This window comes from Lampris incognitus, chromosome 18, assembly GCF_029633865.1.
Source record: "Lampris incognitus isolate fLamInc1 chromosome 18, fLamInc1.hap2, whole genome shotgun sequence".
Classification (NCBI taxonomy): Eukaryota; Metazoa; Chordata; class Actinopteri; order Lampriformes; family Lampridae; genus Lampris; species Lampris incognitus.
This window is the reverse complement of record NC_079228.1, coordinates 8,152,663-8,176,028: the sequence shown is the minus strand read 5'-3', so window position 1 is coordinate 8,176,028 and position 23,366 is coordinate 8,152,663. Positions and strand designations below refer to the sequence as shown.

At 45.1% G+C, this 23,366-nt stretch overlaps 1 protein-coding gene across 5 annotated transcripts in view; it reads right to left on the bottom strand.

Annotated features, from left to right (window-relative positions):
• The window catches only part of thrb (thyroid hormone receptor beta), a 137,482-nt gene that overhangs the window by 10,189 nt on the left and 103,927 nt on the right, over nt 1–23,366 (bottom strand). For all 5 annotated transcript variants that reach the window (XM_056298566.1, XM_056298564.1, XM_056298567.1 and 2 more), the window contains 2 exons: nt 2,747–2,847; nt 2,183–2,330 (listed from right to left, as the gene is read on the bottom strand). In XM_056298566.1, coding sequence (XP_056154541.1) covers nt 2,183–2,330; nt 2,747–2,847 — 249 coding nt within the window. The remainder of the gene's footprint in view (nt 1–2,182; nt 2,331–2,746; nt 2,848–23,366) is intronic.

The window sequence follows — 23,366 nt, the reverse complement described above, 5'->3', positions numbered from 1 at the left end:
AGAACGAGTAGGATTTGTCGGTTCGTAAACACAACGTTCGAAGTTGGCCCCTCCCCCCGGCGCGACCTCACCAGAAGGACACGCCCCCGACCGCAGTTGCCACAACACATCCCAGTGTACAGGCCAATTCGACGTCGCCCTTCATCCCCATCATCCGCTCCTTCAGTGCTCGCCAGCAGGTGAAAGACGACCCCAGATTCGTTTTGGAACCAGCTTTGTCCGCTTGGCGTTTCACCTCGCTATATATATTTTTTTTTTCTAAATTTATTTCTGATTTTTCCTTTTTCTCCCAATTTAGTGGCCAATTGATCCCTATTTTAATTCAAACACCCACCCTCGTATTGCATGCGTTCGCCAACTGCATCTCTCCGGCCGGCAGTCTCGAAGGAAAGCGCCTCCCCACTTTCGTGACAAGGCGAATCCAAGCCGAACCACTGTTTTTCCGACACACACAGAGACGCATTCACATGACGAACACAAGCCGACTCCGCCCCCCTCCCGAAGACAGCGTTGCCAATGATTGCCCACCTCGCTATATTTGCGTCTTTTCAGCGCCGTGTCCGCCATTGTTGTAGCTTCCTCTTGGATCTGTGCTTACGATCTCAATCTGGTACATAGTCACTATGTTTTTATAGAGTCCAGCTGCCCAAAGGCTCTTCTTCTTCTTTTTTTAAAAACATTTTTTTTGATTGTGATTTTGAGATACTTTATTGATCCCTGTAGGGAAGTTCCTCTCAGCATTTGACCATCCTAGCTGTGTAGCTAGGAGCAGTGGGCAGGCATCGTGCAGCACCGGGGACCAACTCCAGTTCGTCTGGCCATGCCTCGGTCAGGGGCACAGACAGCAGTACTAACCCTAACATGCATGTCTCTTTTGATGGTGGGGGAAACCGGAGCACCTGGAGAACCCCCCGCAGACACGGGGAGAACATGCAAACTCCACACAGAGGACGACCTGGGATGACCCCCAAGGTTGGACAACCCCGGGGTTCGAACCCAGGACCTTCTTGCTGTGAGGCAGCAGCGCTAACCACCGCGCTGCCCATTTATTCTTCTTCGTTCGACTTGTTCCCTGTTTCTCAGGGTCACCACAGCGGATTTTACAGTTTCCATCAGTACCATGTGAGGGCACAGCACCGATGGTGGTTATTATTAACCCGGGCCTTGACCGATCCGGTATGGTCTTGTCAATCCGCATAATGATTTGGCAAAATTTTACACTGGACACCCTTCCTGACACAACCACTAACCCTATGGACAAGTGCACAGATAGAGCGCTGGTGCCATCTCAGTATTCACGCTCAGAAACATCCTGTACACAGCAAAATAAGAAACACAGGCAGAGGACCGGGTGTCTGCAGACACCACCACACACGTCCAGTGGGTCATAAGTAATTATTCAGAGGGGTTATTTTTGTATGAGCTTATTTGGTGACAGGCATGGGTGCAAGTCCATGAATACTGGGATGGCATCCAGCACTTTACCTGTGCCCCCATCCATAGAGTCAGTGGTTGTGTCAGGAAGAGCATCCGAACATAAAATTTTGCCAAATCATTACGCGGATTGACAAGACCATACCAGATCAGTCGAGGCTCCATACGGGATGGGTCGAAGCCCAGGTAAACAACGGCAGCTACTGGTGCTGTGCCCTCACAGGGTACTAACGGAAAGTATAATATTCACTGTGGTGACCTCTGAGAAACAGGAAATGAGCCAAAAGAAGAAGAAGAAGATTTTTGTATGAGTCTATATACATTGACTTTTAGGGGAATCCTACTCATTCTACCTTTAATGAAGGGTTACTTGTTTTGCGACTATTCAACAATAAAGAACACCGTTTGGAACAATTGGTCTGTTTATTTAGCAGTCTAGACCCAGACTCTATCAGTCTGCTCATTAGTAGTCTAGACCCAGACACTATCAGGCTGAGATACAACAGGCTGTGCATAGCATCAGCGTATGATGCTGGGCAAACAGCCCAAAAACCAAATAGTACAACACTGCTCACTTTGCTGTAGCCTGGGCTACATGTGGAGGTTTGTGGGTTGGGTCAGGTTCGGGTGGATAATTAACGCACATTTTAGCGGCTTGAGCGGTGTGGACTGGCTCTCGTAACGAGTCAGGTGGATGCGGGGTATTAAAAACCCTGACCCGCACATCACTACTTTGTGTCAAACTTACAATCGGTTGCCATGCCAACAGCGATGCACTTCTTGAAGCGGCATTCCTGGCACTGGTTTCTGGTCACTTTGTCGATGATGCATTTCCCCTCATACTTACAAGCATACGTGGGATTGAGATTCTTCTGGATTGTCCGTCTGAAAAAGCCCTAGAGTGAAGATGCCGAGATAAACCATCATCATAACTTATGTGAAAGTGTTGTTTTCCATCCATCAGTTCTGCTGACTGTTCTGCTCAACTGTACCATCATTAAGCTAACACACAGGCATTAGCATGACGAAAAGATCGTCACAGAGAGAACATTAGCAGCACCATAAAGGCAATAATGAGATAATAACAAGAGTTATTTTCATAGCCATGTGAAATAATTCCTATATAATAAATGCATGTTATTATAATAATAATAACTAATAGCTAATAACTGCTAATATTAGCTAATTACTACTCATAATGGCTAATAATTGCTAATACTAGCTAATAACTGCTCATAACTAATAGCTAATAACTGCTAATATGAGCTAATTAATGCTAATAGCTAATAACTGCACGTTATGCTTGTGTTACCTTGCAGCCCTCACAGGTGATACAGCGATAGTGATAGCCTGTAGCTTTGTCCCCGCACACTACGCACAGCTCATCCTTGTCCAGGTAACTTGGTATGTACCCTTACAAAGAGGAAGAAAAACAAAACTGTTAACATTTTGTCTTAATATACACACTTCTGTGATAGCATTTAATCAGTGTGAGGGCTGCTGTGTCTCGTTCCCTGAGGTTTCTCGGATGGTTTCTTAGGCTGCATGCTCTCAGATCACATGTGTTGCTAACCTGCTAGCATAATTTCATCACTCTGTTTTATACGCAGTACTTTTCATAGAAGACGCTGCAGTGTAATACATGAGAACCAGCTAGGACCAGTAGGCAAAAAACGCTGATAACAACACCACATTGGGCCGGTGAACAGATCCGGCTCAAGCTGGAGTCGACCGGAGACTAACAATGTGATGTAGTGCTCATTCACACAAAATGGCTTGGTATCATATGGTCAGTTTAAAACTTCTCTTGAACAACTGACCTATGACAAATACAGTGAATTCTACCTGGAAATTATATGTGGTAGTACATATTACACAATAACGAGATGGTACAGTGTAGTAATAAGACCTAGTTTTTGTTTTGAGTTGGCCTCCGGGTCAGAAAATGCCGCCCCCTCGCCTGTCTCATCATTCAGCTTATTTAGATTCATGTTTGGCGTTTCAGCTTAAAGGGGCAATCCTGTGACTCACAGACTCCGGAGCCGCAGTTTCAAACTGATCAATACTGCAAGGGTTTCTGAAGAAAGGCATCATGTGGCCTTCTGTTCCCTTCTGTCCGGCGGCTGCCACCATCACCATCAATCAATACGCCCGTACGCCCCCCCCTCCTCACAATCACACACACACACACACACACCAACAGTCTTAACCCGAAATCCCAGACATCATTGATTCTTTGATCGAGGAGAATCCATCACTAATTACACAAAACCCCCCCAACAACAACAGTATATCTATCTGTCTATATATATAGTTATATATTTAATTTAATTTTATATTTATATATACAAAGATAGCACTAGCTATATAGTATATATATAAAATAAAATTAAACATATAAATATATATAACATATATAAATAGATAGGTGTGTGTATGTATATATATATATATACATATATAGATAGATAGATAGGTCTATACACATGGAAATAGATATAGTGCATCTTTAACATCTCATGAAGCAACAGATAAAAAAATAAAAAAGCATAAATAATGTGCATATAATTTCAGCACACAATTTCAAAATGAATTTGTAATAAAAAAAAATACTAATATTTATTTTGTATTAATGGAGGAGTAAATGTGAATGGCAAATCAGTCCATTCATTTTTATTTTTTAGTCAACTGTTAAAAAATGCTCAAATAAAGCGATGACCCTCTATCAGACAGACCAGCTGAGGACAGCAAATTCAGGCATTACAACAAAATGTGTAGAGCCGAAGAGGAACACAAGCCAGGCAGATAATAATACAACTATCTATCTATCGGTAAGAAGCCTGCAGTAGTACCGTAGCACCAACAGTAAGGCGTCGTGTCCGTCAGCGGTCGTACCTTTCCTGTGCTGCCCCTGTAGCCACTGCACCTGAGAGAAGTCGGGCTTCCCGTCTGAGAAGAAGTCGGGCTGCTGATGGTAATGACTGAGAGGGATCTCCATGCTGCAAAATTCACTTTTGAAAACGGGCGGAGCGCCCGCGTAGGCGCAGGCGTAGTGCTGGCTGGGCGGCCAAGCTTGCTCCATACAAGATGGCCGGTGGATGGGCTGGGGGTCGTAGTGTCCCAGGCCCGGCCCGTCACCTGGGTACATGCAGTACTCCCCACCGCCCGGCACCGTGTACCCTCCACAGTGAGGCATCTCGTACAAGTCTGACATGCAGTAGTTCATTATGACCTACTGCAGAGCACCAACGTAAAAGCAGTTCAGTCAGGTCAACTGCAAAAATAGCAGTAAGAGTAAATATGCTGGCGATCACTTCACACCTACCAATAGTACCAGCATGAAAGACAACCGATGTCTCGATACAAAAGTAAAAAAAGAAGTCAGGTTCCAAGAGGTGGACCTTACGTAGATGAATGAACTTTTCTCCACCAGATCCACAGGCTGTTGGGTTGGAACTGCCCCGCCTGCCACCAGGCAGCAGAGACTTATGACGACGCCGGCCTCTAATCTGACCCAGGACAAATCCTACCACAGCACCCAACAGCGGCCATGCCACCGATTACAGCCTTGCGGGATGCACCTAAATACACCCCCATTACACCGCCACAGTCGCACAAATAAATAGATAAACTGTGTAGTTTTCTATATGGTTGAGAGACTAAAAGTGGATGTCGAGCATTTAACCCTTAACCCCTGCCCATTAACCTCTCTGACCCCCCCGGAGGTTTCCACAACGAACCCTAAACGAGCTGCGTTAGCTCGCTTTCAGATTATTAGTCCTCCCAACTGGGCAGGTAAGTACGTCTCTGTGGCTCTCTGACAACACACCTCATCACACTCAGCTTCATCTGCATGTCCTCACACACGTCTGGCAGATGGAGCCATGAACAGACCGGCTCTGGAGAAACAACAGACCTTCTCCGCAGAAACAACAGAGAAACAACAGACCTTCTCTGGAGAAACAACAGACCTTCTCTGCAGAAACAACAGACCTTCTCTGGAAAAACAACAGACATTCTATGCAAAAACAACAGACTTTCTCTGAAAAAACAACAGACCTTCTCCGGAGAAACAACAGACCTCTGCAGAAACAACAGACCTTCTCCGGAGCAACAACAGACCTTCTCTGCAGAAACAACAGACTTTCTCTGCAAAAACAACAGACCTTCTCCGGAGCAACAACAGACCTTCTCTGCAGAAACAACAGACCTCTGCAGAAACAACAGACCTTCTCTGGAAAAACAACAGACCTTCTCTGCAGAAACAACAGAACTTCTCTGGAGGAACAGCAGACCTGCAGCTCATGTGCACCACACAACTAAATGACGTTTTGTAGACAACAAAATAAATTCTTCCTATGTCATTGACTGGTGTACTGAGTCGTCGGGGAACACAGGTCCCGTGGAGATGTGAAACCTTCATGATATCAACAAAGTGACATAACATTACAGTACCGACGACAACACCACCGTTCTTTTCTCCACAGCACATTGAGGAGAACATTTAAATGTTCTGCTGCAGGAAACGTTACACAGCAATGTGATGAAAGACGTTTCTGAGAGAGGTCAGGGTATTTATCACTTAAAACAAGAACAAATAAAACATGTTCTCCTTCGCTAGCTTCCCAAACTAAGATTTAGCTTCCCGTGCCAGACTCAGTTTATCTTCCTCGGCCAACACACATGTCCAGCTAGACGGCAGCTCTGCTCATCCCTATTGATTATGCTTCATGATCAATAAGGACGGCATCAGTCTCCTTACGTCTAATGAGCTGCCAGACAGACCGACGTTTGCCCTGCAGCTTCCCACACACGTGTTGTCCTCGGCGGCGCAGGAAGGCGTGTGTGGAATAAATGAAGTCCTACTGTGTTGGATGAACAAACCGATCCCGAACCACAAAAGGCGTTCGTGAGGTCACACGGCTCGTCCCTCAGGTCACCGCCTCTGTCAGCTTCAATTACATGCAGCAAAAAGTCAACTACCAACACCTCCACCTTCACTTCACACACTTACACTCATTACTGTCATTTCCTAATATCTGCTATTCCTCAACTGCAATGTTCTACTTACTTCTACTGGTTTCTGTTTTATTTTCAACAAGAGACCATGACCATAAAAGCAGCTGATCCATATTAATGCTGTTGAATAGATGATCCAGTCTGGACTGAGACCACAGTGTGACGGCCTGCAAACACACACACACACACACACACACACACACACACACACACACACACACACACACACACACACACACACACACACACACACACACACATCTATCCTTGTGGGGACCTCTCATTGACTCTCATTCATTGAGAGCCATTCCCTGACCCTTAACCCTAACTTTAACCACACAAACTACATCCCTATCTTTCACCCTTACCCTAATTCTAACCTTAACCCTAAAATAGACCCTTTTCCTTGTGGGGCCCCATAAAATGTCCCCACAAGGTAGGTGGTTCCTGGTTTTTCTATCCTAAAGGGGCCATTTGGGCCCCACTGGGTTAGAAACACACACACACACACACACACACACACACACACACACACACACGCACACACACACACACACACACACAGGGAATATGCTGTCCTCTGTGAACCCAACACATCCCTTAGGAAACAGTCCTCTTTATCTAGTTCACACTCAGTATTGTTATTTCTGCCACTTGGAGTCACTGCAAACCTAAAAATCTAAACTCCACTCATACATCACATTCATATATTACATTCATACACCACATTCATATATTACATTCATACATCACATTCATATATTACATTCATACATCACATTCATACATCACATACATATATTACATTCATATATTACATTCATACATCATATTCATATATTACATTCATACATCATATTCATATATTACATTCATATATCACATTCATATATTACATTCATACACCACATTCATACACCACATTGATACACCACATTCATATATTACATTCATACATCATATTCATATATTACATTCATACATCACATTCATATATTACATTCATACATCATATTCATATATTACATTCATACATCACATTCATATATTACATTCATACATCATATTCATATATTACATTCATATATTACATTCATACACCACATTCATACATTACTTTCATACATGACATTCATACATTACATTCATGTATTACTTTCATACATCACATTCATGTATTACTTTCATACATCACATTCATACATTGCATTCATACTTTACACTTTCCTACATTACTTTCATACACCACAGCTTTTAACAAAGAGACTAAGCAGAGAGCAGAGACATTACACACAAAAGACACATAAAATATAAAAGTCTTAACAGTGTGCCAAATCAGACAACATCAGCAATGGGGAAAGGGGGAAAGGCATCCTGTTCTCCTGGCCCACAGCGCATATAATTATTTTTATAGTTATGAGCAGAGCAGACAGCGTGTATTATTATACTGTCTGCAGCAACAGTTTGCAATACTTGGGTCTGTTCCTAGTTCTTTCTTTTTCTTTTTTAGTTAAACTAATAAAAAAACACCCTACTTCTTGCAGTGTGGCGGTGAAGACTGGTGGTGTGTATTGTGTTGGGTTTGACAGATGGATGTAAGACTGGATCAGTAGTCTGTCTTTATGTAGATAATCACAACATTTGTGTCTGTGTGGGCGACAGTGGACGTCTCTGCCTTGCAGCAGTAATATCACAGCATGACAACGACTGACCACACAGTAAAGTCCAAATAATGATGCGGTTTGGTTTAAATCCCCTGATTGGACTGATGTGAACTTTAAATCTCAAGTCTGTATGCAGCCACGCACACTGCTTTTCTATACGCCCCACCCATGAGCTGGTCATTAGGACCTTCACAATTAACACATAGCAGACAGAGTTTAAAAAAAAAAATTAACAGAAAAAAAAAATTAATTTTCATACTTTTTGAGTCACCGAAAAACACACATTGATCACTGAAATAACATTTAACACTAGAATGACCGGGATTTCACTCCTACCTAAAACGACCGTGGGCAGTCAAAATGACCGCCGGTTTTTAAACTCTATATTCTGTCAACATAAGTACCCAGTTTAGATATGAATGCATTTCATATGTTATTATGTCTGCTGGGAAATGACTGACACCAAAATTAACATTTTAACAACTTCAATACTTTTTTTCAAACAATTTAAAATGGCGGCTGTCCAACGCCTGTAAACCCTGCAGCGCCTGGGTGGTAGTCATGGTGACTCTGGAACCAGACACGTTGGACATCATCACACATCAAGTTCAGACCATTTCTCTGCCCTGGAGGACGCTGGTGTGTTCCTAGGACACAGCAACGAACTTCACGACGGAAATGACGTCACCAACACGCGTCATAAATAGTCACATGACGCGCAAATTACGAGACGGTTATGTTGACCGTCCATTGTCGTTTTAGGTAGCTCTTATAACTTTTTTTTGTGCAATTGATCTAAAACTCATTTTAACGCAAACATGTGCGATTTTAGGAGAATGTGGGGAGCGGCAGGTCTGTATCTTTCCTTCGTCTTCACCAAGTTATTAAACGTTTAAAATCAAAAAGGGAACAATGAGCGCCTTGGTCGTTCTGAATGTCGACACGTGTTGGCCGTTTCATCTGATCGTCTGTGGTTAAAGACCGAAGTGGAATTACTACATTGATGAGCAACACAGAGAGGACTGTTAATTATCTCACTTTGTGACAAGTTGTGAGAATTTATTATCTCCGCCAGGCGGTAGCTCAGAGGGGATCGGGTCTGTGTGTGTGTGTGTCCACGGTTTATCTCGCAAACTACCTGACCAATCAGTCTAAAAATATTTGTGCACAGTTATGACTGTATGAGGACTGTTTAATGACTGTTTTAATGACTATATCGTGGCTGCGGTGATTAAAAACCTTTGAAATCATTTGTTCTCTCTATCGCCGCTCGCTCTCCTCATTCACTCTCCAGCTCGCTCGACCAACGCCGCTCTCCGTCGCCGCCCGCCTAGTCAACCCGTGCGCATGCGCGACTTACATCTACGGGCGCGTCAGATCTGGCAGCGCCGGCGTCAGAACCAAAACCTCGTGTATTCAGGCACGAGTCTTGCAAGTAAACGAGAAGTCGATGTTATTTCGCAAGCCAGCAAACACGTCACTGCTGACCTCAGCACAGAAGCACCGGAGGAGCCACAAATAATTCACCTTATTCACCTCGCCGCCACCCGGAAGTGCCATAGACTCCGATGTTAAAACTCCGCTATAAAAATACAATTTCAAGAGTTGAATTAATCACAGTCACAGCCGAAAAATCATCTCAGCCGCTACAATAAAACATTTCCCATGGCTGAGCTATGTTTTCTTACCATTGTTTTATTGCTTTAGAATGAATGGAAGTCACTCGACGGGCATGGGCGCAAGTCTTCTTCTACCTGGTGTTTATTGGTTGGCCAAAAACCCGAATTAGCGCATTACCGCCACCAACTGGTATGGAATGCAGATCAGCCTTGTCTATTATGCCCCTTTTCCACTACATGGCTCAACTCGACTCGCCCTTTTTTCGCTTTCCATTACTGGAAAGTACCGGCATTTGGTTAACTGTTACCACTTTTCTGGTACCACCTTTGTCGAGGTTAAAAAAACAAAAAAATCAATGCAGATCTGATTGGTCGAGAAACACGTCAGTGCGTCACTTTGCATCTCTGCGTCATCAATATGCGCATGGGAAAGCACCCGGCATTTTTAAATATCGAAGCGGAGTTATCTTAAAAGTACATTTTGAAACTCAAAAGGAGAGTGGTAATGGAAAACGACACAGAAGCAAGTCGAGTCGAGTCGGTACCATGCAGTGGGGGGAAAATGGGCGCAAGTCCATGAATACTGGGTAAGTAAACCGAGCAGAGCAGCCATTCATTTTATATTGTAGCGAATCGGTGGAGAAGGGGGGTAGTCCGGGAACCGCCGCAGCCGGGACGCGAACCCGTGTTTCTCACACCACGGGCCACTATGTTAACCAGTCGACTAAAGGGTCTAACCTGTTAGCCAAGGGCTACCGAGTCTATTTATCCGTGCACGTCACAATATCACGAAAGCCATGACGCTCAAACACGTTTTAAGTCTTTTAGTCAGGACTCTGAACTCATGATGGCCCGATTTCTGTCATTTCATGTCAGATTTGGTCACATCCACCTCGGAGGCAGCACATCCGCAGACTTGTCGTGTATCTACAGGGTAACTGAATTATACAACGATCAAGGTGCATCTTGGTCTTCCTCTTTTATTTGCTAGACCGTAGTAACATTACAAAACGACTGCGTTAAGCAGGCACGAAAACACACCAGTGACCCTCGTGCTCTGTCTTCTTCCAAGGGGGGGGGGGCGCACCAGAGTGGCGCGCGTACATTTATACAACATACACAACCAATAGACATCGAGGGTCAGAGGTCAAACATAAATAACATATTACTGCAAATAAAAACATTTGCTTTCGTGTGTATCTCCATATACTACACTCCTCCCCTGAAATCTGAACCCAGTACATTTACAGTACAACATTTCATTTTTAAATTTTTTTAAAATCTTTCCAACATTACATTGTTATGACAACAACTGGGTTCTCAGATTTAATCTATCAGGCGGCTTCACATGCCGCTGCGGCCTCTGGACACCCTCTGCAACTGAGGAGGGAGCAGTATCACTGGATCCTTGCTGCACAACCCTCTCAGTGGATTCTGGAACGTCTACAGGCGTTGCTCCACATGCATGTGATACATTTGGAACAACCCTCAGATCATCATCAGATTCATCTGACACATTACAGTTCTCAATCTCAGTATTGATCATTTGATTGACATGTCTCTTGTACACCTTTCCATACACTTTCACAAGATATGACAGGACCAAGTGCCTTTACAAGGCACCCAGGCGCCCATTTAACACCTTCCCCTCCCCTGTGGTTTCGAGAATGTTTCAAACTCAGCAGATACAAATTGTGGTCCATTATCAGACACAAGTTCGTCTGGAAGACCCCAAGTGCCAAAGTATCCCCTCAAAACTTCTATGGTCTTTTCAGACAGTGCTACTCATCAAAGCTACTTCTGGCCAATGTGAATAGCTATCAGTGACCACTAGGAAGTTGAACCTTCCCTTCTGAGCATAATCTGTGTATCCTCTGCCAAGGACGGGTAGGCCAGCTCCAGTTGTGAACAGGAGCTGTGGCAGGTTGGTGTCTGTTTAACTGGCATGTCTGGCAACTGTTTACCAGCGACTCTATGTCAGAATCAAGGTTTGGCCACCAAAAGTGACTACGGGCTAATGCCTTCATCGTTACCATTCCCTGGTGATTTTCATGCAATTCACGTAACATCTGTGGTCTTAACACCTCTGGTATGATTACCCGGAAACCCCACATCACACAGTCAGATTCAGCAGTCAGTTCAGTGTTTCTTATGAAGTATGGCCTTCACTCATCTTCATGCAAATGCTTTGGCCAGCCATTCAATGTGAAGTGCTTCACTCTCTGTGGTACTGCATCAGTCTTTGTTTTGCAATCTCTTGTGAGGACACTGGCACTTTATCCAAGAATGAGACCCTAAACACAGAACTATAATCTGAGTCTGCCTCTTGAATCTGTAGTGGTAAACGCGATAATGCATCCGCATGTGCATGTTGTAAGGGTGGCTTGTAACGTATGTCATACTGGTATGCTGCTAAAATTAATGACCACCTCTGCAGCCTAGCTGCTGCCAATGTAGGCACTCCAGTCTTGGGCCCTAGTATCTTTAGGAGTGGTTTGTGGTCTGTAAGCAGAGTAAACTTTCATCCATACAGATAGTCATTAAACTTGGTCACCCCAAAGATGATACTATTCTTTCTCTATCTGAGAATAGTTGACTTCTGTTTTAGTGACACGTAGGCTATAGGTTTCTCACTGTTGTCTGGAAACTGATGTGAAATCATGGCACCTATGCCGTAAGGCGAAGCATCACATGCCAAAATTACAGGCAGTTAAGGATCATAATGTGTAAGCACTGGCGCGGCTACAAGCTGTGCTTTAGTACGCTCAAACGCCTCTTGACATTTTCTTGTCCAATCCCAGTCTTTATCTTTATGTAGGAGCCCAGTCATAGGCTTAATCTCGCTGGACAGGTTTGGTATAAAGTTGCCATAGTAATTGAGCATAGCTAAGTACGACCTCAATTCTGTCACATTTTTTGGCACAGGAGCTTTGTCAATAGCCTCAGTTTTCTCTTTAATTGGGCGCACACCCTCAGCATCAATTACATGCCCGAGGTAGGCCACACTGTTCTGAAAGAAGGAACATTTCTCTTTGTTAAGCCTCAGCCCATGTTCTTCCAGTCTCTGTAACACTTGTTTAAGATTGTGCAGATGTGCGGTGGTATCTGTTCCTGTTATCAACATATCGTCTAAGTAGCATACCACGCCATCAAGCCCTTGTAATACTTCATCCATAGTGCGCTGGAAAATAGCGGGTGCGCTAGCGACCCCATATGGCAAGCGGTTGCATACATAGAGACCTGTGTGTGTATTGATGGTGAGAAACGGCTTACTTTTCTCATCCATGTCGACCTGAGTGTAGGCCTGCATCAAGTCAAGTTTAGTGAAATGCTTTCCACCTGCTAAAGTGGAGAATAAATCCTGCGGTTTCGGAAGTGGGTACTGATCTACAACAAGCCATTGATTTACTGTCACCTTATAATCTCCGCAAAAGCGCACTGATCCATCTTTTCTTGGAATGCACACTAGCGGCGCAGCCCGTTCACTATGCTGCACAGGAGAGATCATTCCCTGTTGTTCGAGTTCGATTAACTTTTTATCCACGGCTTCACGCAGTGCACAAGGCACTGGCCTCGCTTTGCAAAACTTTGGTATAGCATCCGGAGATACACGCAAGGATGCAGTGACGCCTTTTGCACGGCCTGGCTCTGCGCTGAAAACTGCTTTGTGCTCTGAGCACACTTGCTCCACTGGGTCAGATGCGGCAACGCCATTCACTTTTGACCAATCTTAAGTTTGAGCACTCGAATCCAATCCCGCCCCACCAGCGCCGGTGCTTTACCAAGGGCCACTAGCAAGGCAGCTGTAAATGCTGCTTCCCACATTGCACATTCACTAGGATTTTCCCCAACAAAGCTAACGGTTGGTCTGTGTATGTTCTCAATGTAACATCACATGAATGCAGTTTCGACCCTTCCAGTTTGGATTTGTACAGGCTCTCTGAGATAACTGACATTGCTGCCCCAGTATCTACCTCCATGTACATCCGAACACCACTGCATTTTACCATCACCCTGTAAGGTTTCACATACTCACACTCAGTCTTTACTGAATACAGTCTCATATCAGTTCGCTGTTCAGAATCAGTCCCTGAGTCCGGTTCACGAGTTGCGTCTGCCTGGTCCACAAAGTCGACGCAGCTCTTTGTTAGACGTCCCACACACGAGCTGATCTCGGAGCTGCTCCTCCAGGATCGCGCCAAAATTGCATGTAGAAGCTAATCCTTTCAAGCTAGCAATGTAACCAGCAAAAGTCTCTCCAGACTGTTGTCGACGGCTTCTAAAAGCAAATCTTCCCGCCAATACCTTCTTCTTTGGCGCGTAAAAATCCCGCAACGTCTGTAGCAAGGTTGCAAAAGCAACTTCACTGAACTTTTTTGGTGACATCAAGTCCTTTAGCAAGGCCAAATTCTTCTGTCCAACCACGGACAAAAACACGGCTCTTCTCCTATCTTGCTCAATTTTGTTAGCAAACAAGAATTACATAAGCCTTTCTTCATAACTGTCGAACGTTTCCGCCGTTTGGTGGAACTGCAGTACTATATCTGTACTATACAGTGCCATTGCGTATGTTAGCTGCTAGCATTGTTTAAACATTACCGGCCAAGACGGGAGCAAGCCGTTGCACATAATAACAATACAGAGGAAAATCCCATCCTCGTCGCCGAAACTGCTCATGTATCTCCAGGATAACTGAATTATACAACGATCAAGGTGTATCTTGGTCTTCCTCTTTTATTTGCTAGAGCGTAGTAACGTTACAAAACGACTGCGTTAAGCAGGCACGGAAACACACGAGTGACCCTCTTGCTCTGTCTTCTTCCAAGGGCGCGCACCAGAGTGGCGCGTGTACATTTATACAACATACACAACCAATAGACATCGAGGGTCAGAGGTCATACATGAAACACATATTACTGAAAATAAAAACATTTGCTTTCGTGTGCATCTCCATATACTACAAGACTTGACAGGCAAAACGTTTTTATTAGGTACCTTTTTTTTTTTGCTTGAGCACTGCATATTAATAACCCATATTTCCCTTTCAGTCGACTTGGGCACTGCGGAAAAGTCTTAATCATAATGGCAGGAAAAAGTTTTTTTCTGTATGTGTGTATTTGTGATAGGTGCAAAGTGGCGGTTTGTCTCCTAGTTGGAGCCTGGAGGAGATACATGTGCTGCTTATTTACTGCAGACTGTCCCAACTGGCCGTGGGCCATACAGGATGTGTATGGGTCTGAAATAGAAGCCCCACTTTGTTTCTATTGGCCATAAATATTCATCATAAAAGAGACCTTTGGCTCTGTCATGTAACTCCCGCTGTGCATTTCTCATTTAGCTGGTGAGTAGGCCAGGGCAGTGGATAGTTTCATGAGTTGCTGTATATAGTTTTAACAGTCATAACATGATATGACCAGCTTTGGGTTAGGATTGGATTTCTTGTTTTTCAGCCCGGTTCCGACCCATTGCCATGTATGAGAGTCTCTTCTGAAGCGGTTCTACTGGGACCAAGCCCCATTTAATGGTACAGAGTATGTTTCTATTACAGCAAGGTATTGAACAATAGTGTAGGTTGTGGTGACCCACATCTATATAACGAGAGACATTCCCCTAAGAGGACGGTGTACCTTTAAGGGAAGAGGCGAGGGGTCAGACAATGCACTTCCGCTTCCGGTTGAGAGTTCAGTTCAGTGTCGTTGTCGAATGTATGACATGCTAAGTTGGAGCTCGTAAACTACCTCGACTACGTCTACTCTCACGTCTCCTGTCTCGTTGTTTTCTAACTCCACAAGGTAAAATATATCCGTACTATGTGTCAGATTAAAGATACTGTGTCACACACACCTGACTCCACTGACGGCCTCACCTGTTTTAGTACGATGGGTACGGACTACACTCCTACCCAAAACGACCATGGGCGGTCAAAATGACCGCCGGTTTTTAAACTCTATGTTCTGTCAAGATAAATACCCAGTTGAGATATTAATGCATTACATGTGTTAGTATGTCTGTTACGAAACTAACTAACACCAAAATTAACATTTTAACAACTTTAATACTATTTTTCAAACAAATTAAAATGGCTGCTGTCCAACGCCTGTAAACACTGCAGCGCCTCGGTGGTAGTCATGGTGCGTCTGTAACGGCTTCTGTAACCAGACATGTTGGACATCATCACACATCAAGTTTAGACTATTTCTCTGCACTGGAGGACGCCAGTGTGTTTCTAGGACAGAGCAACGAACTTCACGAAGGAAATGACGCCACCAACACACGTCATAGTCACATGACGCACACGATGACGCGCAAATTGCGAGCGGTCTTTTTGACGGCTCGTGGCCATTTTAGGTAGATCTTATCATAACTTCAGGAATCAGAAACACTTTGTCATTTCACCCCATGTATTTGTGCACACGAAGTGAAACGATATGCTGTTCCCCCCCAGCCCACAAGCAGTGCAACACAAAGACAAAAACACATTCAAGAACTACAAGAACACATATTCAAACTAACACATATACCCCCCCCCCCAAAAAATATCACTGTCTAAGGGAAAGAAGGCCAGCCAGGATGACTGTCGGAACCACCGGCCTGCATGGGCTAGCAGTTAGCCTAGCCTGCCCAGATTACGTGTCCTGTCAGACCGCCCTCCGTGTCTCCTCCTAGGTTACAGCTCCAGGCAGGGGCCGTGGTCCCTGTGCCAACCGGACGAAGCAGACCAAGCTCTCCCAGCCGATCCAGCACCAGCTCTCCCAGCCAGACACCCTTGACACACCTCCCTGCACTTCACACGACGACATCAAAAACACCAGTCAACGCCAGGTGAGGCCGCCTCCAGACCGCCCTCGGTGTTATCGGAACTGCCGGTCTGCACGAGCTAGCAGTTCGCTTAGCCTGCCCCACTTTCGCGTCCTGTCAGACCGCCCTCGGTATCACCTCCTCAGGTGCAGCACCGGGCAAGGCTGCGATCCCTGGGCCCACAGTGCAGCAGACGAACCTCTCGCAGCCGATCCAGCACCAGCTCTCCCAGCCAAACAACGAAGACACATTTTTACACGCAGACGTGGACAAAGACACTGCATCGACGGTACTGGGTGATGCCGCCGCAAATGTCAATTCGCGCCGCCATCTTCCCACACCGGTACTGGGTGAGGCAGCTGTGAAGGTGATATTTACGCCGCCATCTTCCCACACCGGAAACCTAACTTTTTTTGTGCAAATGATCTAAAACTCATTTTAATTCAAATATAGACATTCAGGGAACGGCAGGTCTGTGTCTTTTTTTCACAAAGCTATTAAACTTTGAAAATCCAAAACCGCCAAATTGGCGGCCCTATGTTGTTCTAGTGTTAATCATTACATCAGACAGAAAGACAGATAGATAGATAGATAGATAGATAGATAGATAGATAGATAGATAGATAGATAGATAGATAGATAGATAGATAGATAGATAGATAGATAGATAGAGACACATGTGTACTGCACATTTGGTTTATTCCTTCTCATCCATTTTGGCTTTACCTCACTTTAGCCATTTTATTTATTGTATCGGTCAGAATTTCATTTTGTTTGCTTTTTCTACTCTCATGAAACACGAGGAGACTCCACCACCACTGGTTCATAAGTGACCAAAAGCATCTCAATTCTGTAAGCTAAGCAGCCAAACAATGTCTGTGTGAGTCAGTAGTTTACTTCACTGAACAGGATTCAGGAGAACAACATGGTTTGCAGCACATTAGAGATCTGGTGAGCTTCAGATCCCACTGCTGTAACACGGTTAGCCTTTGTAAACGATCCATGGTGCTTTAGATGTGTCCTGCTGTTTGTTTTGTATTTTTCTCCGCTTCCGGTGTGGGACGATGGCGGCACAAGTTTACGTTTGCAGTGGACTCACACAGTACCGGTGTGGGAAGATGGTGGCGCGAATTCACGTTTGCGGCAGCCTCATCCAGTACCATCCATGCAGTGTCTTTGTCTATGTCTGCGCCTAAGTCTGTCTTCGTTTGATGGCTGGGAGAGGTGATGCTGGATCGGCTGGGAGAGCCTGGTCTGCTGTCTCCTGTGGGCCCAGGAACTACGGCCCTGCCTGGAGCTGTGCCCGAAGAGGTAACACCGAGGGCGGTCTGACAGGACGCAGAAGCGAGGCAGGCTAAGCTAACTGCTAGCCCATGCAGACCGGCAGTTCTGATAACACTGAGGGTGGTCTTGCGGCGGCCTCGCCTGGCGTTGACTGTGTTTTTAGTGTCGTCGTGTGGAGTGCAGGGAGGTGTGTCGAAGGTGTCTGGCTGGGAGAGGTAGTGTTGGATCGGGTGAGGGAGCTTGGTCTGCTGTGTCCAGTGGGCCCCAAGGACCGCGGCCCTGACCGAAGCGTCGCCCAAAGAGGAAACACCGAGGGCGGTCTGACAGGATGTGGAAGCGGGGGGAGGCTAAGCTAACTGCTAGCCCATGCAGACCGGCAGTTCCGACAGTCATCCTGGCTGGCGTTCGTTCTCCTGGACAGTGATTTTTTTTCTAGCTTACAATATATGTATTAGCTTGGATATATGTGTTCTTGTAGTTCTTGGATATGTGTTTGCGTTGTACTACTGTGGGCTGGGGAAATTATATTTCGTTTCATTTCATGTGTGCAAGTGCATGAAATGAAACGACAAATAAAGTGTTCCTGATTCTGATTCACTGTATTTAGACTGAGGCGACAGACGTCACACTCAGACTGCAAAACACAGAAACCATCAGCAGATGAGACGGTGTGAGTTCTGCAGGCTGTTCATGGTGGAGGTAAGATGCACCATTCAGATTAAGATGACTACAGCCATGGTGGAGGTAAAATGCACCATGCAGATTAAGATGACTGCAGTCATGGTGGAGTGGTGCCGGTGTGGAGCGGGTGGATGTGTGGTGGATGTAACAGCTGTCAGCAGCCGGGTCCTCTGAGGCCAATCTGCTTGGTAAAGAGGGCTTGATACCAGTTTAACTTTTTGATGAGGTGATGTCCCCTCCACGGACTAATCTGGTTTGGAGTTTATTAGAGGACTTCAGACAAACTGTTAAGCATTGATCAGACGGAGTAACTCCTGTCGGTCCGGTACAATCTGGTGTCTGAAGGGAGAACATTACACCTCCCCATCTTGCCTCCTTTTTCCACTTCGCCTGTTGCATCCTATTATCGTCATTTGAGAGGGTTCTTGGAATAAATGGAGCATACGGTTTGTGTTTATTTCCCGAAAGAACAAAGTCAATTCGTCAAATCAGTTAACCGTGTGAGAGGTTAAATCCACGGCTTTGGAGAAGAATGTTCAGTACAGGAACGTTTTTAATATTTATGTGTTAAGATTTAAGAGGTTAGATAACACTTTTAAGTTGTGGCAATAAATAAATAAATCCAAAAATAAAGCGATCTGTGGATTTAGGGGATGTCTGACATGAATTTCACGTTATTGCATGCATTAAAAGTGCTTTGTATATGAATTTGAGACTGTTGCTTGGTAAATGGAGTCCTGATGCAAACAGTCTGCAGCTCAGCCATCCAAACGGCAATGCACAGGCTAATGCTAATTATTATTATGTCTAATTATTACAGTCCCAGCAAGAGCAATTAGCTACTCAGATAATCAACCTTTTCCATATGAATCAATAAGTCAACTTGTCATGTAATTCACACGACGGCTGAATAATTACTTTGGAGAGAAGAGTTTCTACAAATAGTTTTTAGTGTCTTTCTTTAAAATACACATGGATGGTTTTCCAATAATAAATCAAGTCTTAATTTTATAGTAGCCACATTTATATTGCTTTTATTACTGGTATCTCTTTTACTAAAAGGAATAGTCAAAGTCCAGCATATTAAAAGTAATGACTTTGTATTTAATGAATAACTTTTTGCAGAGCTTTGAAATAGGCTTTGTGTGTATAAAAATAACTGGCGGAGGCTTTTATCGAACGTGAGCTAACGTACAATGAGTGCATGCTTGTTCAGCAATATGTGCATAAATAAGTTAAACGAACGTGTAAATGTGATTTATTTAAACATAGAAATTGATCTATATTTTTCTACACCATCTGATCATTTCTCTACTTACCAAAAACATCAGTTTTAAACGGGGGCATCTTCTCCACTACGTCACTTAAAGCTCCATAAGACAACACTGTTATTAATCATTGTTTCCGTTAGAAAATGTCAAACCGCTAAAGTCAGGCAGCACTTAGTAAACTCCCACGGGGTAAGGTGTCATTTCCAGTCAGCTCGGCTCATCGTTCCATGGCGGTAGCAACGAGGTAGACCACGGGGCCTTGCACTTTCAGGTGACCGATCAACCTCCATCCCCACGTCTTCCCCGACGGCCTGCATGAACAACGCTCTGCTCTCACGTCTTCTGCTAAACCTTCTGCTTCTGCTGACGGCACCTGGAGACGGTGGCCCTAATAGCAGGCTTTTACACAGAGGCATTTCCTGCTTGATTGATTACTTGAGGTCTTGAGGGTTCATGGCTGGTCATGAACAATTTCTGGATGTCAGGAACCTCTCTGACCCGGGGACAGGCCCTCAAGTGACATGCAGATCTACGCCAGATGTCCCCAGACAGTTGGCTTTACCTGAGAAAGGCACACTTGGGAAACCTCCGGGGTAAGCTCATGGAAACAGAAGGTTTAACTCATTTAAAAGGTTAAGGTTCTAGAGGATTATCCTGGACTTTAAAATAATACATACTGCAGGATTCCTCTGCTGCTTCTTTACAGACTGGCATTTTTACATTTTTATTTTAGAATACCTACACCATCTTTGGATAAGAACACACGAGATACTTAAGTAGCCTGCATGGATGTGGCTGGCCATAGCTACTGAGTGGCGACTGCTGGACAGGTAAGAAAATACAGACAGACATCTGCTGCCGCCTATGGCTGCAACATGAACATGAATAAACGTATGTATTAGTATTACACAACCTGAGCAATATATTTGATAAATGTTAAGCTAACGGAGGATTGTGGCTGCCCGGAAAGGGTTTTCAGAGTCAGAAACACTTTGTCATGCCATTTCATGCACTTGCGCACCTGAAATGAAACGAGACATCGTTTCCCCCAGCCCACAGCAGTACAACACAACGACAAAAACACACATCTGAAAACTACAACACCTAAAAGAACACATATATCCAAAATAACACATATCTAAACCAAAATAAATAAATAAATAAATAACTGTCCAGGAAAACAAACGCCAGCCAGGATGACCGTCGGAACTGCTGGTCTGCATGGGCTAGCAGTTAGCTTAGCCTGCCCGCTTCCGCATCCTGTCAGACCGCCCTCGGTGTTTCCTCTTCGGGCGCAGCACCAGTCAGGGCCGTGGTCCTTGGGCCCACGGGACACAGCAGCCCAAGCTCTCTCAGCCGATCCAACGCTAGCTGTCCCAGCCAGACACCTTCGATACACCTCCCCACACTCTACACGACACCATAAACGCAGTCAAGGCTAGGCAAGGCCACTGCCAGACCGCCCTCGGTGTTATCGGAACTGCCAGTCTGCGTGGGCTAGCAGTTAGCTTAGCCTGCCCTGCTTCCACGTTCTGTCAGACCACCCTCGGTGTTACCTCCCTGGATGCAGCTCCAGGCAGGGCTGTGGCCCCTGGGCCCACAGGATATAGCAGACCAAGCTCTCCCAGCTGATCCAGCACCAGCTCTCCCAGCCAACAAACGTGGTCAAAGACACTGCATGGACAGTACTGGGTGAGGGTGCCACAATCGTGAACTCAAGCCGCCATCTTCCCACACTGGTACTGGGTGAGGCCGCTGCAAACATGAATTGGCGCCAGCATCTTCCCACACCGGGAGCAGAATTTTACCGTCAAAGGTCAATTTAGGTTCAAGTTCAAAGCAGCTTGGCCAAACAAAAGTCTTAACATGCAAGTGGGCTCTTCCGAATCAAACCCAGTCATTTCTCATGTCACATCTAGCCAACAAAGACACCACATATAATTTACCAAAGTAAGACCAAATATAACTTCATGTATCTCTGGATGTTTAACAAAAAAGGTTTACTGCAATGATAGCCTGGACCGTCTCTTAGCAACTTGTAGGGATTCTAAACATAATTATTTATACGTTTGCTCCCAATTCTTTGCAATTCGCCTTAAGGCGTTTTGTAGCTGTGCTGTAATTACAATGAAGCCTGTGTTGCACCACAGCTTTTCCTCTACAGCTCTGACTCCATGCCCCAACGCAGCAAAGAGGCTTTGAAATCCTTTTTCTGATTTCATTATACATCACACCGGCAATTAATGAGACTCCGACTTCTCGTTGAACTCATGAGGAAAATAAGATGATGACAAACCGCTACAGCAAAAACAAACCTGGAGTATGAACCACGAAGTCTTGCTGAATATATACCATAGGGGGAGAAAAAGGATGACTATCTCAGTACTATCATGCCACCGCTATAAGTCACGGTATTGTGCAGTAGGTGGCAGTTTGGAAGCAGCCTTGCAGGGAGCCATCTTAGTTCAAAGTATTTCTAGTTCATTTCAACTGCTCTTCCCTGGTTGGATGGTAGACACAGTGGCTTCTTTCATGTCTCATCATGTTGCTCATCTGAAGGGTGTTGTGTACTGTGACAGGATACGTTGTGGGAAGCAGGCTGATATGTTCTGGTGTGTATTACATTAAGTTGTAGTGGCACAAAGGTATGGAGTCCTCAAACTGTCTGACAGGATCTGATCAGAAACAGAATCAGAAACACTTTGTCATTTCATTTCATGTACTTGCATACATGAAATGAAAGGAAACATGGTTTTCCCCCAGCCCATAGCAGTGCAACACAAAGACAAAAACACATATCCAAAAACTACAAGAACACATAACAAAAGAAATCACTGTCCAGGAGAACGAGCGCCAGCCAGGATGACTGTCCGAACCGCTGGTCTGCACGGGCCCGCAGTCAGCCCAGCCTGCCCCGCTTCTGCGTCCTATCAGACTGCCCTTGGTGTTTCCTCTTTGGGCGCAGCGCCAGGCAGGGCTGTGGTCCTTGGGCCCACAGGATGCAGCAGACCAAGTTCCCTCAGCTGATCCAATGCCAGCTCACCCAGCCAGACAACCTCGACACACCTCCCCGCACTCCACATGACGACACTAAAAACACAATCAAGGCCAGGCTATACCACCGCCAAACCATCCTCGGTGCTAATGGAACTGCCAGTTTGTATGAGCTAGCAGTTAGCTTAGCCCGCCCCGTTTCTGCGTCCTGTCAGACGGCCCTCTGTGTTTCCTCTTTGGGCACAGCTCCAGGCAGGGCCGTGGTCCCTGGGCCCACAGGATGCAGCGCCAGCTCTCCCAGCCACCAAACAAAGACGTGGACAAAGACACTGCATGGACGGTACTGGCTGAGGCCGCTGCAAATGTGAATTCACGCTGCCATCTTCCCACACTGGTGGTGCATAGTGGTGGCATGATAGCACTGAGAAAGTCTTTCTTTTTCTTCCCCTATATACCCTTAGTATGTATTTACCAATACATTGTGGTTCATACTCCAGGTTTATCTTAGATAAATGCTTGTTTCACCTTTACCATGAGATCATTAAACAGTGACATCAAGTGGCCAGTTTTTACCACTCTCTACTATGTCTCTCTGTCTCTGT